This window comes from Gnatocerus cornutus, chromosome 3 (assembly GCF_029298725.1).
Source record: "Gnatocerus cornutus isolate USDA-ARS CGAHR chromosome 3, icGnaCorn1.1, whole genome shotgun sequence".
Classification (NCBI taxonomy): domain Eukaryota; kingdom Metazoa; phylum Arthropoda; class Insecta; order Coleoptera; family Tenebrionidae; genus Gnatocerus; species Gnatocerus cornutus.
Window position 1 is genome coordinate 2343959 of NC_142235.1, and position 16365 is coordinate 2360323.

General features: G+C 33.5%; 4 protein-coding genes across 6 annotated transcripts; 3 read left to right on the plus strand and 1 right to left on the minus strand.

The window, feature by feature from the left end:
* Nucleotides 1-1639: 1639 nt before the first annotated feature.
* Nucleotides 1640-3813, plus strand: LOC148176802 (uncharacterized). The gene is made up of 2 exons (XM_088033058.1): nt 1640-1738; nt 1790-3813. Exon 2 carries the CDS (start codon nt 1800-1802, stop codon nt 3615-3617), a length of 1818 nt encoding a protein of 605 aa, XP_087889184.1. The 5' UTR covers nt 1640-1738; nt 1790-1799; the 3' UTR covers nt 3618-3813.
* An 86-nt stretch (nt 3814-3899) lies between these two features.
* LOC148176803 (uncharacterized) lies at nt 3900-9792 on the plus strand. Of its 2 annotated transcripts, XM_088033068.1 has the most exons (3): nt 3952-4448; nt 4500-4953; nt 9507-9792. In XM_088033068.1, the coding sequence occupies exons 2-3, from the start codon at nt 4510-4512 to the stop codon at nt 9591-9593; spliced, it is 531 nt and encodes a 176-aa protein (XP_087889194.1). In that variant the 5' UTR covers nt 3952-4448; nt 4500-4509; the 3' UTR covers nt 9594-9792. The 2 variants fall into 2 exon arrangements, with proteins under 2 accessions (XP_087889192.1, XP_087889194.1); XM_088033066.1 differs by lacking the exon at nt 9507-9792 and having other exon boundaries at nt 3900-4448; nt 4500-8628.
* Nucleotides 9629-10163, plus strand: LOC148176804 (uncharacterized). Its single transcript, XM_088033125.1, has 2 exons — nt 9629-9791; nt 9848-10163. The coding sequence occupies exons 1-2, from the start codon at nt 9629-9631 to the stop codon at nt 9970-9972; spliced, it is 288 nt and encodes a 95-aa protein (XP_087889251.1). The 3' UTR covers nt 9973-10163.
* Nucleotides 10149-12150, minus strand: LOC148176805 (uncharacterized). Of its 2 annotated transcripts, none has more exons than XM_088033085.1 (4): nt 11689-12150; nt 11531-11636; nt 11154-11443; nt 10149-11096 (listed from the first exon to the last, which is right to left on the minus strand). In XM_088033085.1, the coding sequence occupies exons 1-4, from the start codon at nt 11921-11923 to the stop codon at nt 10609-10611; spliced, it is 1119 nt and encodes a 372-aa protein (XP_087889211.1). In that variant the 5' UTR covers nt 11924-12150; the 3' UTR covers nt 10149-10608. The 2 variants fall into 2 exon arrangements, with proteins under 2 accessions (XP_087889211.1, XP_087889212.1); XM_088033086.1 differs by having other exon boundaries at nt 10255-11096; nt 11694-12150.
* Between the last annotated feature and the right edge of the window lie 4215 nt (nt 12151-16365).

The following is a 16365-nucleotide window of genomic DNA, read 5'->3' on the forward strand; positions in this document are numbered from 1 at the left end:
AATTTCGAAAATTTTGTATGTTTTCTTGTGTCAGTCAAATTGATAAAGTTTGGTCTTATTAGGTAATTTATTAATCGTACCAAATTTCAAAATTATAAAGCAGAAGAAACACATTTTAGAACTTTCCGTCTTTGGAGCGAACTTGAAATTTCGAAAATTTTGCATTTTTCGTTCTAAATTATGGTTATAAAGCAATCAAACTGGTGGACGTTTTTCCATTTAAGTAACTGATTATCTGTGCCTAATTACAATAATGTAGACTGAAAGGGTAAAATTTTAGAAATTTTTATTTTTATTTTAACTCTAAATCAATCAAATTTGGGGACATAGTTCTTTTTGAGTAACTTATTACTATAACAAATTACAAAATTTTAAAGAAGAAAGGATAATCTTTGTAAGTTTTATTTTTTGAAGCAAACCAGAAATTTTAAACATTTTACATTTTTTCTTCTGATTCTGCCAATTTCGCCTTTACAATAACTAAATTTGTAGAAGTTGTTCTACATTAATAACCCATTATTTGTACCAAATCCAAAATTGATCCAAAATTATAGAACAACAGAGACAAAGTTTAAAAAATTTTATTTTTGGAAAAAAACAGGAATTACGAAATTGTGAATTTTTTCCTATAATCCTAGCAAATTTGTCTGTAGAACAATCAAGTTTGTGAAGATTTTTCTTCTGACGCGTTTTATTTACTGTGTCAAATTACAAAATTATAGAGCAAAAAAAGACAAATGTTAGGAATTTTTATTTGTAGAGCGAACCAAAATCTAAAAAGTTTTGTAATGTTTTTTCTAATTCTGTAAATTTTGCCCTAAAACCAATCAAATTTATCAACATTGTTCAAGAAAACTAACTTATTAACTGTACGAAATTACAAAATTATAGAGCAAAAAAAACAATTTTTAAAAAAATTGGTATTACACCAACCCAGAAATTTCAAAAATTTTGTATTTTTTCTTGTAATTCTGTCAATTTTACCCTTCGACCAGTCAAATTGATGGACATCTCTCCTTCTAACTAACTGATTATCTGTGCCATTTACAATATTGTAGAGCAGAAGGGTCAAATTTTAGAAACTTTTACTTTAGGAGCGAATCAAAATCTAAGAAAAAATGTATCTTTATTTCTAATTTTGTTAACTGTGCACCGAGAAACATTGGCCGTACCGAAGGTTTCTAAATTAAGCAGGCTTGCTCGTTACTAAGGCTGAAACTCCACTCTCTTTTGGTTCCTAGGGACGTGCGACCATAAATGACGTCACAAGAAAGTTCTGTCAATTGTTCTGCGGTGTAATAACATTGTTGATCGCTATTGTCGTTTAACAAAGTTCTTGTAGAAAGTATTGCTATTTTAAATAATATTAGCAATGAAAAAATTGAATCGGAATTAAACAGAGCTTTCCGATGAGGTATTCGCGCCAGTTCGAGAGGCCTGCTTCTATTGGCTCAAAACTTTGTAGCAAACCTGTTAATTTTAGTAACCTTGAGCCGTACCTTATAAAACAGAAACTTTGATTAGTGACTTTATTTTATACGTTTGGCAGTTTCGGCAAGTTTTTTAGCTGTGTGCCACAGACTTTGTGGTCTGGTGGTGGGGATGTAAAGAGGAAGTATTCAACGCTAGCTTCACCCAAGTCAAAGTGTCACTTTGGTCACACGAACACGGATTGAGGTTATGTGCAAACAATAATTTTCCCACAGAATTGTTTTTGTTATTTCGCCCAGCTTTTTTGGTGAGTATAATTGAAGAAAATGTGCGCAAGCTACTGAAGAAATGATTTCAGGGTCATCAAAATGACGTCGTTTTTGAAGAACATTGAAGAAATTCCCTGCATCAAACCAGAGACAAGGAGCCCTCATCGGTGCACGTTCTGCAAATTTTGGACGACATCTATGATTTCCATGGTTAATCATTTAAATCGGCACGGAGAAGGAGGACTTCAATGGTTTAGTTGCTGGGACCCGGTCGAGTTTTTTTCTTGTTCTGATTGCAATTTCACAACAGACACAACAATCATGTTCAAGAAACATTTACGAAAACACCACCTGGCAGAGGAAGAGGACCTGGAAAATACAGTTTACACATGTGAAAAGTGCACTTTCAGGACTCATTTTATGTTGGACTGGTATAAACACACAAACATTTGTGAATCAAACCCTGAAAATAACGCCAGGAAATCTTCAAGTGAAGAGGAGACGTGGGAATCTAATGAATGTGATAATGAAGAAAAAAGTAAAGTTAAGTCAAAAACGTACAAAATAAAAAAACATTTGAGAAACGAAAGTGGTTGGTTCCACTGTGACCAATGCGTTTTTAATTCAAAAACAAAACGCAATCTAAAATATCACATTATCACCAAACATTTAAATGATTTTGAAATTAATTGGTTCCATTGTAACCAATGCGATTTTAAAACGTTTTATAAGGGTAATTTAAAATCACATTCACGGATTCATTTGAGTGCCGATCAAATTGTATGCTTCAATTGTGATCAATGCTGTTTTAAATCGAAATTCAAATCGATGATCAATAAACATAAAATAAAAAAACATGTAAATAATTACAAACCAATCTCTAATAAAAGTGACTGCAAAACTGAACAACACCTAAAGAGGTGTAATTGTGAAAAATGCGATTTTAAATCAAAATTAACAAAAAATTTAGATTGTCATCAAATACAGAAACATTTGACCAACGACGAAATTCAGTGGTTCCAATGTGGCCAATGCGTTTTTAAATCAAAAACAAAACCCAGTCTAAAATATCACATGATCGCCAAGCATTTAAATGATTCTGAAGTTAAGTGGTTCCAATGTAATCAATGCGATTATAAAACGATTTATAAAAATAATTTAAAATCACATTCACGAATTCATTTGAGTGCCGATCAAATTGTATGGTTAACGTGTGACCAATGTTTTTTTAAATCAAAATTCAAATCGGTGATCAAACAACATAAAATAAAAAATCATGACAATAATTATAAACTAAACTCCAATGAAAGCGACCGCAAGACTGAAGAAAACGTAAAGAGGTGGAAATGCGAAGAATGCGATTTTAAAGTAAAATTTAAATATGAATTGAAAATTCACAAAATCCGAAAACATTTGAACGACGAGGAAATTGTTTGGTTTAAATGTGATCAATGCGACTATAAAGCAAAATTAAAACAAAATTTGGATTTTCACCAAAAACGGAAACATTCAAACGACGACGAAATTCAGTGGGTAAAATGTGAAAAGTGCGACTATAAAACTAAAGTTAAAAGTGATTTGCCAGTTCATATCAAACATAATCATTTGAATTTGGATGAGATTGAACTGTTTCAATGTGACCAATGCGATTTTAAATCAAAAAGCAACTCATATTTAAAGAAACATAGAACAAGAATGCATTTAAATGACGATGAGGTTAGATGGTTCTACTGTGATCAATGTCTTTTTAAATCTAAATTCACATCGAGTTTAAAAAAGCATAAAATAAGAAGGCATGATGAAGTTTTAATTTTAAAGTTCAAATGTGATCAATGTGAGTTTAAAACGACAAAAAAATCGCGATTGAACTATCATAAAAAAGCTATATGCCAAGCAAATTCCACTGGTAGAATGTGATAATAATTTTAAAGACAATTTGACACCAAAAAGTCAAAACGTTTTAAACCAATTGAAGTAATTATAAAATTGATCTGATTATGTTAGAAATTGCGGAATCAAATCGTAATTGTAAATAATTATAGGAATTTAACTACTACTGCTATGAGAAAAATGTAATAGAAAAATACATATTAAATTAGGCATCGAAATAAAATCGTGTTTTTTTGGAAAAATTTTGACGGATTCGTGGGATTTGGTTTTTAGATTTTTAGTCAATTTCTTGAGATTCCTTGTCTTCATTCTTTGGAATTTTTGTTTGCTTTTTTTAGCTTTCTCAAATTTCTTTTTGTATGTTTAGGATTCTTTAAATTTTTCAAATTCTTCTGGAATTGTATGCTCTGATTTTACTTTTGGGTTTTTGACGTTTTGCAAATTCTTTGGATCATTACTGCATCTTATTGTAAAAGTTCTTTTGTCGGATTTTTTTTCGTTGTTTGAGATTCGTATAAAAATAGCAAAGATAAAAACCTATTCTTAAAATAGCAAAGACAAACACCATCATTTGGTGTGGTTGTTGTCTAGACTCTTCAAAATAGTACGGCCAGATTTTTATAGATTGCGCTAGATTCGATATACAAATTTTTAACTTCAGAGTACACAATTGTTAAACTAAATAAAACAGGCTCGGTGCTCTGGTGGTGAGGACTCGGGGAGCGAGTATTCAACGCTAGCTTCACACAAGTCTCAAAACACAGTGTGCCACTTCTGTCACATGTACACGGATTGAGGTTATGTGCAATCAAGAATTTTTCCAGCGGATTGTTTTTGTTAATTCGTGCAGCATTTTTGGTGAGTATAATTGAAGAAAATGTGCGCAAGCTACTGAAGAAATGATTTCAGGTTCATCAAAATGGCGTCGTTTCTGGAGTACAGCCAGGAAATTTCCTGCATCAAATCGGAGAAAAGGCGGCCTTATCGGTGCCCGTTTTGCAAATTTTGGACAACTTCTATGATTTCCATGGTTAACCATTCAAACCGGCATAGAGAAGGAGGACTGCAATGGTTTAATTGCTGGTGCTCTGTTGAGACTTTTTCTTGTTCTGATTGCAATTTCACAACGGACACAACAATCATGTTCAAGAAACATTTACGGAAACACCACCTGGCAGAGGAAGAGGACCTGGAAGAAACAGTTTATACATGTGAAAAGTGCACTTTCAAGACTCATTTTATGTTGGACTGGTATAAACACACAAACATTTGCGAATCAAACCCTGAAAATAACGCCAGGAAATTGTCAAGTGGAGAGAAGACGTGGGAATCTAATGAATGTGATAATGAAGAAAAACGTAAAGTTAAGTCAAAAACGTACAAAATAAAAAATGGTTGGTTCCAATGTGACCAATGCGTTTTTAAAACGAAAAGAAACTGCAGTCTAAAATATCACATGATCGCCAAACATTTAAATGATTTTGAAGTTAAATGGTTCCATTGTGACCAATGCGTTTTTAAAACGAAAAGAAACCGCAATCTAAAATATCACATGATCAAACATTTAAATGATATTGAAGTTAAATGGTTCTATTGTGGCCAATGCGAATTTAAAACAAAATTAAAAAAATATTTGAATTGTCATAAAAAGCGGAGACATTTAAGCGACGACGAAATTCAATGGCAAAAATGTGAAAAGTGCAACTATAAATCTAAAGCAAAAAGTGATTTGGCAGTCCATATCAAACATAGTCATTTGAATTCGGATAAAATTGTACCGTTGCAATGTGACCATTGCGATTATAAAACGAAATATAAAACTAAATTAAAATTACATTCACGAATTCATTTAAACGAGGAATTTGATTGGTTTAAATGTGATAAATGCGATTTTAAAACAAAATTAAAAACATATTTGGGTCATCATAAAAAACGGAAACATTTAACCGACGACGAAATTCAGTGGTTTCAATGTGGCCAATGCGTTTTTAAATCAAAAACAAAACGCAGTCTAAAATATCACATGATCGCCAAACATTTAAATGATTTTGAAGTTAAGTGGTTCTATTGTGACCAATGCGAATTTAAAACAAAATTAAAAAAATATTTGAGTAGTCATAAAAAGCGGAGACATTTAAGCGACGACGAAATTCAATGGCAAAAATGTGAAAAGTGCAACTATAAATCTAAAGCAAAAAGTGATTTGGCAGTCCATATCAAACATAGTCATTTGAGTTGGGATAAAATTGTACCGTTTCAATGTGACCAATGCGATTATAAAACGAAACATAAAACTAATTTAAAATCACATTCACGAATTCATTTGAGTGACGATCAAATTGTATGGTTCAAGTGTGATCAATGCTTTTTTAAGTCGAAATTCAAATCGGTGATCAATAAACATAAAATAAGATATCATGAATAATCATAAATATAATTACAAACTATAATGCATTCACGATCTTTTTAGACCAAAGTAGGCCATGTATTTTTTTCTTTTTGTTGGCTACAATGACTGACAGAGGTAGTTTTTTTACTGTCACATCTGACATATGTCTTTCATGCATGCAAGTTTGCCACTTTTCTGATACCGGAAAAATCGTGTGTTTCCTTTTAATCGTGGAAGTAACAGTTTAAAGGCATTATCTTCAAAATATTGCAATAAAATGCCTAAAGTGATTTCGTTTTCGAACAAAAAATGTACTATTTGCAGTTTCAAAAAGATCGGCTTGATTTAAGACGGGAACAAACGATCTGAGGTGTTACAAATATATTCTTTGTAAGGTACAAAGTCCCATAGACGTTTGTTTTCAAAATATTTTTAGGTGCGGCGTGCAACCGTTTCCAATGTTCTGGACACCAAAGATGAAAAGTTTTGGCTGATAAGCGGCAACAATTAGAATTTTATGCCGAGAAAACAACACTTTTCCAAATTATTAAGTCTATGAGTTACAAACACAGAGAAGTGAACGATCACAAGACTTTATGTAAACAAAAACAATTCTAAATTGCTGCACTTTTTAGTTAACGAAATTCGCCAAAGTTTGCTTTTAGTGTGAGATTCCATAACATAAAACCCTGGGTGAAATGCTAATTCGATCAAATAAACTTTTTTAAGATTTTACGACTAGAATCAAGACCTGGCAGAAGTGCTTCTTGAGAATGGTAAACTTTTTGCCATTGGAATATACCAGCAGTAATGTCTTCCATTATGATTAATATTGCATTTGTTGAAAAATAATTTCAAAATTTTAGATAAAAATTCAATAAAATTATCAAGTTCTGAATGTTCGGTTTAAACTGGCAACAGAGGAAAGGTTTCAGACACAATTCATTCCAAAAAAAAGGTGACAACTCTAATCGACAGAACAAATGTCAATCATTTTCAGGAAACTTTAGCTCACAAAGGTTGACTACCAACCAAGTTACTAGATTTCCATGGCTTGCCGCGGTCTAAAAAGATCGTGAATGCATTATAAACTCCAATAAAAGTGAGTGCAAGATTCTGGAAATGTGAAGAATGCAATTTTAAAGTAAAATTTAAATATGAATTGAAAATTCACAAAATCCGAAAATATTTTAACGACGAGGAACATGTTTCAAATTGAGTTTAAAAAAGCATAAAAATAAGGAGGCATGATGAAGTTTTAATTTTAAAATTCAAATGTGATCAATGTGTTAACATTGTGTCAACGTGTCACATGTCAAACATATTCCACAGGTAGAATTGAAGTAATTATAAAATTGATCTGATTTTGTAGGAATTGCGGAGTTCAATCGTAATTGTAATTAATTATAGGAATGTTAACTACTACTGTTATGAGAAAAATGTCATAGATAAATACATATTACATTAGGTATCGTATTCTTAAATTTTAGAGAATTTTTCTTTCAAATTGACGTTCAAGATTTGTCACAAAATGAATGCAGACAAATTTTTCCTGTTCGCCAAATTCCAATATTATAGTACAAAAAAGACAAATTTTGAAATTAGTAAGTAATCTTCAGTCTGGTGGAGTTTTCGAGGTCCGGTCAATATATTTTATTACGAATTTTATATTTTTGCACCGACAACGCCCGAACAAAAGAGACGATAGTTAAAATGAGTCAAAATAAGCAGCTATAAGAGATTTAGGTTTTTTGAGTCAATTAGTTTAGACAGTACAACGCTTTTTGTCCACCTCTGAGTCTATCAGACCCCACCATACTACTTTGAGGAAAACTGATGAAAGTTGAAGGGTTTTTAAAAACGGTTAGACCACTTTTTGCAGAGAACTCCTAAACATAATAGTACATTATTATACTGTTCCAATTCTTCTAACGTTTTTATGGCACACAGTTTTCATTACCGCAAAGATTATGAGGGTTCTTAAAAGTGCCAGCAACCCCATTGTAAATCATTTTCAGGTACCCGAAAGTGGTCAAGAACGAATTTGGGACAGGGCCGGGTTTAGAATAAGAATTAAATCGGAATTAAAGTAAACACAATTGTTGTTTTTTATTAATTAGAATGAAATCAATCGTTAGTCTCTTTCAGTGAGGAGTCGCTACCTAAAATCCTTATGGGCATTTAGCATCATTTTCTAAACTTTCTTTAATTTTGTTCTAGATTCTTACAGATTTTCAAGATTTTCTCTAAATTTTCTAAATTTCGCTAAATACTCTCTAAGATCTCCAAACTTTCTAGACTCTTAGTAAATTTTCTAGACACTCTAGAATCTTTACACTTGATTCTCTCTAAAAATATTTTTCATTCTGTAGATTTTATAAATTCCCACTATCATTTCGAATTTCCTTAATTGCCTGAATTCTCTAGATTTTCTGTACTATTTTTAGACTCTAGATTTCCACTAGAATTTCGAGATTCTCTAAATATCCAGTTTCGCTAGACGCCCGCTATATTGCGCTAACCGGTTAATTTGAATATTTTGTATTTTTGTTGAAAATTTATTGTTTTTGTAGTATTTTGTTTAGATTGTAACGATTAGCCTTTGTTCTTTTATACTTCAACTTCGTAGTCATTATATAGATTTTTGTTGAGACTCTGTTTGCCGTTATTCCTCATCTCAACCCCTTATACACTAACAAGGTAAGTTTTCGGGTTTTTAACAAGCCTAGTGGCGTTGAGTTTTGGTACCGAAAACCCGTGGCGCCCTTCTGGTATTTTTTTTTGGTTCTTGAACCCCCGCCTCCCATCAGGGTTGGCCGAGCCGGTACCCAAAACGCGCGCTAGGCCTGAGAGTGCGTCACAATGCCTTTGCGCAAAATGTCCTTTAGGTAACAAATTCATTTAAACGTAAAATTATTGCACAGGAATCGCTAATTTTCGCATCAAACTTTGCCTCTTCAATCCATCATACCTCGAAAAATTGAAGACATGGATTTTTTTTAACATTTTTCCGGTGATCTATGGCATTGTCCAATGATACAGTTTCACGGTGGTGCGCGACTTTCCGGACACCTGTATCAGCAAATACAGGATGTCCCAGAACTCGCGCCCCAGAGAGAAACGGCGTATGGAGGCAACAATTCTAAACCAAAATTTTGAAACCATAATTCTTTTACTCAAAAAATAACCGAGATAAGACAAAAACTGTAGCCAATCCCGAAGCAGAATAGAATTTGAAAATTGGTAACTATGGACACATACTATCATCCATTGGTCAGTTAAACATTAGACTCTCGTTGCCTAGGAAATTGGGATGGCCATTTACTCCACTTCTCAAATAAGCTTTTGGGATTGGTTGTTAACTTTTTATCAGTTCTCGAATACTATTAAACTTAGTCAATTTTTGATTTGAAATTTACCATCTGTATTGGTGTCGGCACCCTCCCTTGCTCTCTGGGGCGCGAGTTCTGGGACATCCTGTATACATTCTCAAAAAACTCACTCTTATTGGAACATTTTGGTTTTAGGGTCAACTTGTTATTCAATTTTCACCTATTCGAAAGAAGATTGGGAGAAAAAGGCGACAAGGTTATTCTTTCCAAAAGGCTTTGTAAATCAATATGTACAGCACGGGATTAAAAACGAATCAATGGCCTTAGAGGCCTTTAAGAAAGCAAATCCAGCCTTAAGAATAGGTCAACTTGGATTTGTTGTTTCGCATTTATTCTTCTGGCTAGGGGTATCTCCGGATGGGATTATTTTTGAAAATAATCAGCCCAAATCTTTACTCGAAATTAAATGTCCTTTTATAGGTATGTTTACTTAGAGCTTATTTAAAAAAAAACAAACAAATAACCATTTGTTATAGGAAAAGAACGTCCTGCTAGAGACTTTGAACAGTTTTGCGACTATTTGGAACGAAAAGATGGGCAGATTTTATTGAAAAAAAGCAGGCATATTATGGGCAAGTTCAACATAGCATGGCAATATTAAACGTCCCAGAATCCCATTTCCTTCTCTATTCACCCCATTCCAGTGATTTCTTGGACATAAACGTAAAGTTTGATGATCCATTTGCATCAGACTTGATCACCAAAATCTCAAAAAAATATTTTCAGGAGTTGCTACGTTTTTATTGTATACACAAGTAATAAGTTAATATAAATAAACTCGGTTTTACAATGGTTGTTTGCTTACAATTGCTTAAAATACTGTAATAAGCGTTGTATGTAAGATTTAAGACATTGTACATTTTTGTCTTATTGTGCTCTTATTGGACCACTAGTTAAATTTAGAATTTATCACGAGCTATAATAGGGGGAGATAAATTAACACTCGCTGCAATTACTGACATGATATCATCAATGTAAGGTATAATATACCATGGTATTTGCTCTTGAAATATTTTAAAAATTTTAATTCGTTGAATTGCTCTTTCAACATGCACCCGAGCTCGAGCTATTTGAGCTGTAATCAAAGCATCACTTCGTGAAAGTTGTTTTTTTTTTTCTTAAAAAAGGAGGTTGATAAACTTTTACAAGACAATCTTCACATTCCTTTTTAATTAGTACACCCTTATCTACCATTACAGCGTCAAGTGGGTCAAGTTTCCTAATGATGTTTTCCTCATTAAAAATATTTTTCTGTGGCTCTTCCACCGTATGCCTTACTAACATATGAAATTAACCCTGAAGGGGTAAATCCAACTAAAAACTTAGCAGTGTGACTACCTTTGTAATGAGAATATGACATAACACGTGTTTTAAGATTGTTAAATTTTTGAATTTTGATTTCAGTACAATCTAGCACAACCCTTGTATCCTTAAAACGATGAAAACATTTAGGTAAGTTACGCAAAATTTCTTCCTTTGTTGGCCAGTATATAGCAGTTCTAATACTAGTGGCCAAAAGAGTCACAGTTGAATAAAAAATCTCACTACATTTAAAACTACTAATTCCAAAAAGTATCGCTAGACATACAAAAGAAATATTTAGTTTTAATTTACATAGAACCAAAATGATGTATGTTTCTAAATCTAAAGTCTCATTGGCGTAGGAAGATGCTAGGACATTTTCGCAACACTTTACATAACTTTTAAGTGTGTCTCTATTAATACCTAAAAGTAAAAAAAAATAAGTAAAAATTCAAGCCAATGTAAGGAATACGGCCTTACCTGTAAAGTTGTTCAGTTTTTCATCGTTATTCAGAAGTAATGGTAACTTAAAGGTGCTTGGGAAATCTGTTTGTGTGCCTTGATCAATCGTAAAAGTGTGTTGTTTTAACAAATGAAGGGCTTGTGGATGTGGAATATGCAAGGATTTTTCTTTTGTAGTAACAATAGTTTCAGTGGAAGTGTTTGTTGTCTGTGGATCTTCATTAATCTGGATAGTTGGTTGATCTGCGTGTTGGATATTGGGTTGATCTCCTGCGTCTTGGTGATATATTGCATCTTGTCGATGTCGCCTAAAAAGTAAATGTATTATCTATAAAATCTTTTTAAAATTTAATACGTAAAGCATAATTTTTTTGTTCCTGTAAAATTATACCTACCGTAAACATGCCTTTTTTTCTCTGCCTGTTTGCACAGACGAAGTTGGTAAATTTTGGGACGGTACTACACCTTTTTTGAGACGTCTTCTTTGAGATTTAATTCCAGCTATAAACAATTACGTAACTATGATTTACAATACCAAATTGAAATTACTTACCATACATAATATCGCCAAGAAAAAAATCACTTGGTGCAAAGTGTTTGCTACAGACAAGCACATGCTTAGTAATCGCTTTACCAATTTTTAATTTGATCTGCCACTCCTTACAAAGTTTGTGGTCACTACAAGGAAACCCATGCAGCGAAATATCCTTCGTGCAATAGGAGGAGCACTGAGGAACTGAACAAAATCTCCTAGAATTGGTTTCTACTGTTTTATGAACACGCTGCATGGCGAAACCAGAACACTTTAGTGAGAGGGTTTTCCAATTTATAAAGCAACAAGGTATTATTGAGTGAGGTAAAGTGTAACGGCACCAACAAATCAACCACTTGCCAGCATTCAAATTAAAAGTGATACTTTAAAACAACAATGAACACTCGAACAGATCCGTGAATTGCAGTGAACAGTAACCCTATTGTTCACCGTTAAAACCGCCATTTTGCTAAGGTCACTAGATCAAAGTTTCTGTTTTATAAGGTACCGCTATTACTTTTCAGTGCGCAATTCAAGAGAGACAGACATAGTCCATAAGGCAATGGGTTAGAACGAGACGCAAGATTCTAGGGAATTGTCATAAAATTGTTGACGTAAAATTTGTCATTGACAAAATTTAAGGTTATCTTAAATTTATTTGTTTAAAATACACTTAAATAAACCGTGAGTACAAAATGAAAATTGGTTCCAACATTATAACAGACTAAGAATACGTAAGAGCTAAACGACATTAGGACCGATTACATTTTGCCACGTTAAGGAAGAGCAACACTCAGTAAAGTTCTTGGACTTCAAGCATTGTCTTTGGCAATCTCCAACGATTCGACCTGTATGCAGTAACGCCCTAATTAGAATATGCTATCAGCACTTTTTATATTGTAGCTTATGCAGACAATGTGGTAATAATGATGTGATGTAAAAAGAACTGAGAGAAAGCATTGCATAAATGGAAGTAGCAAATACATGAGCAGAAAATGAAGTACATGAGATATTCTTCAAGCGCTATTTAGAAGAGAGAGAGTTACAAATTTGAAGATGTATACATGTTTAAGATCTTGATTGAGTTTATACAGAACAACTGCAATTATCAACATCAACAAAACGAATATCAGGAGCAATAATTAAGGTTATGGCAAGATTATTTGTTTTACATCCTGAAATACAGAATAAATCTATTTCTAACACTACAGGAGACCATTTGAATACGTAAGAAGTGAGTGAGCAAACCAACATTACGATCAATTCCATTTGAAGTGCGAGTCATGTGTTTGAGCCTCTAGCGTTGTCTTTGGCAGTGTTTCAACGATTCCCCCTGTATACAGTAAGGGCATAAGTGTTATAAATTCTTTATATGTTGTGAACTGTAGCGAGAAATATAAAAATTATAAGACCTGAAGAAGAACTGAAAAAAAGCATTAGAACTGACATACATGGAAAATGCAAGTGACGCGTATAGTGAGGAAATGACTAAAAGAGTATATGAAATAGTTGAATAGTTGAGAAGTTTGAATGTGGAAAAATATTCAAGAACTTGAGGGTGCCCAACACTGAAATACAGATTGTTGCAATGAAACCTTGTGATTTTCTTATGAAGTAACAAGAAACCAAGTGCAAGTCTGCAAATGGATGAGACTGATATTAGTCATATTTGTGAGTAAAACAATAAGATGATATAGTGTAACTGATAAGTAGGTGGGAAATATATGTATTTACTAAGAACTGAGGCAGCAGTAGTTAAGATACATCAATGATTAATTTCAAGTAAAATGAGATTCAACGTTGTATCCAAAAACCAAAGAAATAGTGCAGCATATAACTCAACGACAATAAAATAATTTTAATCAAATCTTTAATTCTACTACATTTTCTCGATGAATGTATAGCTATGAGTTAGCACCCATGTGTTTAAGGACCTTCGTACGCCACTTAGAACTATAGAACCTGTTTTGCCTATCTTATGTGTATTTCTTGTTCTATTGCATTTTCAGTGTTCCCTTTCATTATGAAGAAGCAGTGGCTTAAAGCCAATCATCTTCTGCCGCTGATGTTGAAAGCGATGCTGTGTATCTGCAGTGTTCAGTGCAATGACTGTATCTTGTCCCTCTGCTGTTTTATGAGGTGCCTCTTTTAGATTAAGGGTAGCAAGTCAGTTGGTCCTACAACAGATTTTGATGACGTTTCCCGTTGAAGCCGACAAACTTACACTTTACAAGATTTTTTGCTTATTTTTTAGGCCATTGAAACATTTCTGTTCATAACGCAAGTTTTGTGATGTACTTAGCTAGTACCACATGTGAGTGGCCTTCCTTCTTCCATTTTCCTGTCCATAAATTTGATTTTCAACTCATATTAACAATAAGATGAACGAGTTATTTGCCTGAATGCAAGAACTTCATGTTGGTATTGGGGCTATTGAGATACAAAAGCGGTTGAAGACAAATTGAGGGAACATTATTTAAATTTAGTTCTCGGAATTCGTAAACAACAGGTACAAAATTCCATAACCTTATAAGAAGTACTCAAGGGTTCCATATACAAAAACCAACTTCAGTATTCCCCCAATACGTACTGCTTAACCAATGTCACAATGATTGTCGGCTTCTATTTGGAGTTTTCTGAAATTTGTGGAAAGTCGTCATACATAAAACGTCAAATAGTATTTACTTACGGCGGAGGAAACAATAACACCATAACGATTCGTGTTGAGAAATCGCACATTCGAACCATTTTATTACCAACAATATTTGACAAGAATTGACAGTTCATAAAGCAATGTGTCCACACATGTCATTTAGTGCGCATGTAGAGATAGACAGAGGATATCGTTGTCTTTCTTTTTGTTACTAATAGCGGTATCTTATAAAACAGAAACTTTGATCTAGTGACCTTAAATCCGCGCGCTCCCATAGACATCAATGATGACAGTCGGGAAATAGATTTTTTCAAGCTGATTTTTGATTTGGAGTTGATTGAGAGGATAAAAAACGAAACAAACGCATACTATCAATTCACAATAAACAATGTTGAAGAATTAGGAGATAAATCCAAGCTGCACAGGTGGATTGATACTACTGAATCTAAAATTAACACGTTTTTTGCACTGGCTATGCTAATGGCGCACAATAAGAAGAATCGTATGGTTAATTATTGGTCCACTGATCCACTTTTGGCACAACCCATATTCAGCAAATATATGAGTTTGGGTGAGGTTATGCTCCATCTAAAACTGTTACATTTCAATAATAATTTAGATGCAAACATAAATGATAAATTATTCAAGATACGACCAGTTGTGGAGAAGATAAAAGTAAATTTTAGAAGATGTTTCTCGCCTTTCAGAGATTTATGTGAAGACGAAAGCATGGCTTTATGGAAAGGAAGATTGTCATGGAAGCAATACATACCATCAAAGAGACATAGATTTGGTCTTAAAGTTTTTGTTTTATGTGATGTTGAAACAGAATTTGTGATAGATTTTATTGTTTATACTGGCAACACAACAGAGATAGAGAGACGAATCTATTGGCTTTACAAGCTCAGTAGTAACTTTCTTATTACAACCATTTTATGGTAATGGTCATGTAATAGTACTATATTTATAACTGGTACACACAACCACTTCTATTTGAAAAACTTCACGAGCAAAATATTGGTGCTGTAGGTACAGTAAGAAAAAACCGAAAGGGTATGCCAGTTTTTCCAGCTCTACAAACTAATCAATCTGTCGTAAAACAAACCGATATTTTGATGTGTACAAAGTGAAAGGACAAAAGAGATGTGCACCTGCTTAGTACTATCCATCGCAATCAACGAGTCAACACAGGAACCATAAATGATTAAACCCAGGAACCGATTATGAAGCCCCTGGTCGTTTATGATTATTGCCAAAAAATGGGTGCGGCAGACAAATCCGATATGCAGAGAAGCTTCACCTCAACCGAACGAAAAGCCATGAAGTGGTATAAAAAGTTTAAGGCCTTAAAAACGGCCTAAAAGTGAGTCTTTTCTGGCCGCAAATATTTTCGGCCGATCTATGGTGGCGCCATCTATCCATAGTTTTGCATATTACATCAAGATACCGATTATACCCTCAATTTTATAATTATTTGGGTAAAATCAAATCGACAATCTGCTGTAAAGTGCAACAAAGGCGTGTTGAATTATTGAAAATGAACATGTCTACCAGTGCTCCTGCAACAACATTAAAAAACACATTAAACCTAATTCATACAAATTGTGAAGCTACACGTGCTGAAACTGCAAATGTAAATAAGGAAAATATGTATGAACTTTTCTGAAGGATTCATAAATATTTACAATTATTCAGTTGTTATAATTGATCGGCTAGCGCCTCGGCCATTAAAAAAAGGCTCGGCCAAAAAAGAACCACTTTTTGGCCTTGGTACACAAATAGCTATTTTCATTTACTGGATGTTGGTGTCAGAAACGCATTTATTTTGTACAAAATTGTCACAGGAAAAAATCCGCAGTTGTCTCTCAATTTAGGTTGGAACTAATTCGTCAAATTTTGAAGGAGTTCGGTGAAGAAAACACAAGATTAAAAGGTGGCAGGAAATCAGGCGACAATCCAACTCGGCTAACTGGAAGGCATTTCCCCAAAAGAGTACCTGCAACACCTCGCAAGAGCGCTGCTCAAAAAGACTGTTTTGTATGCAG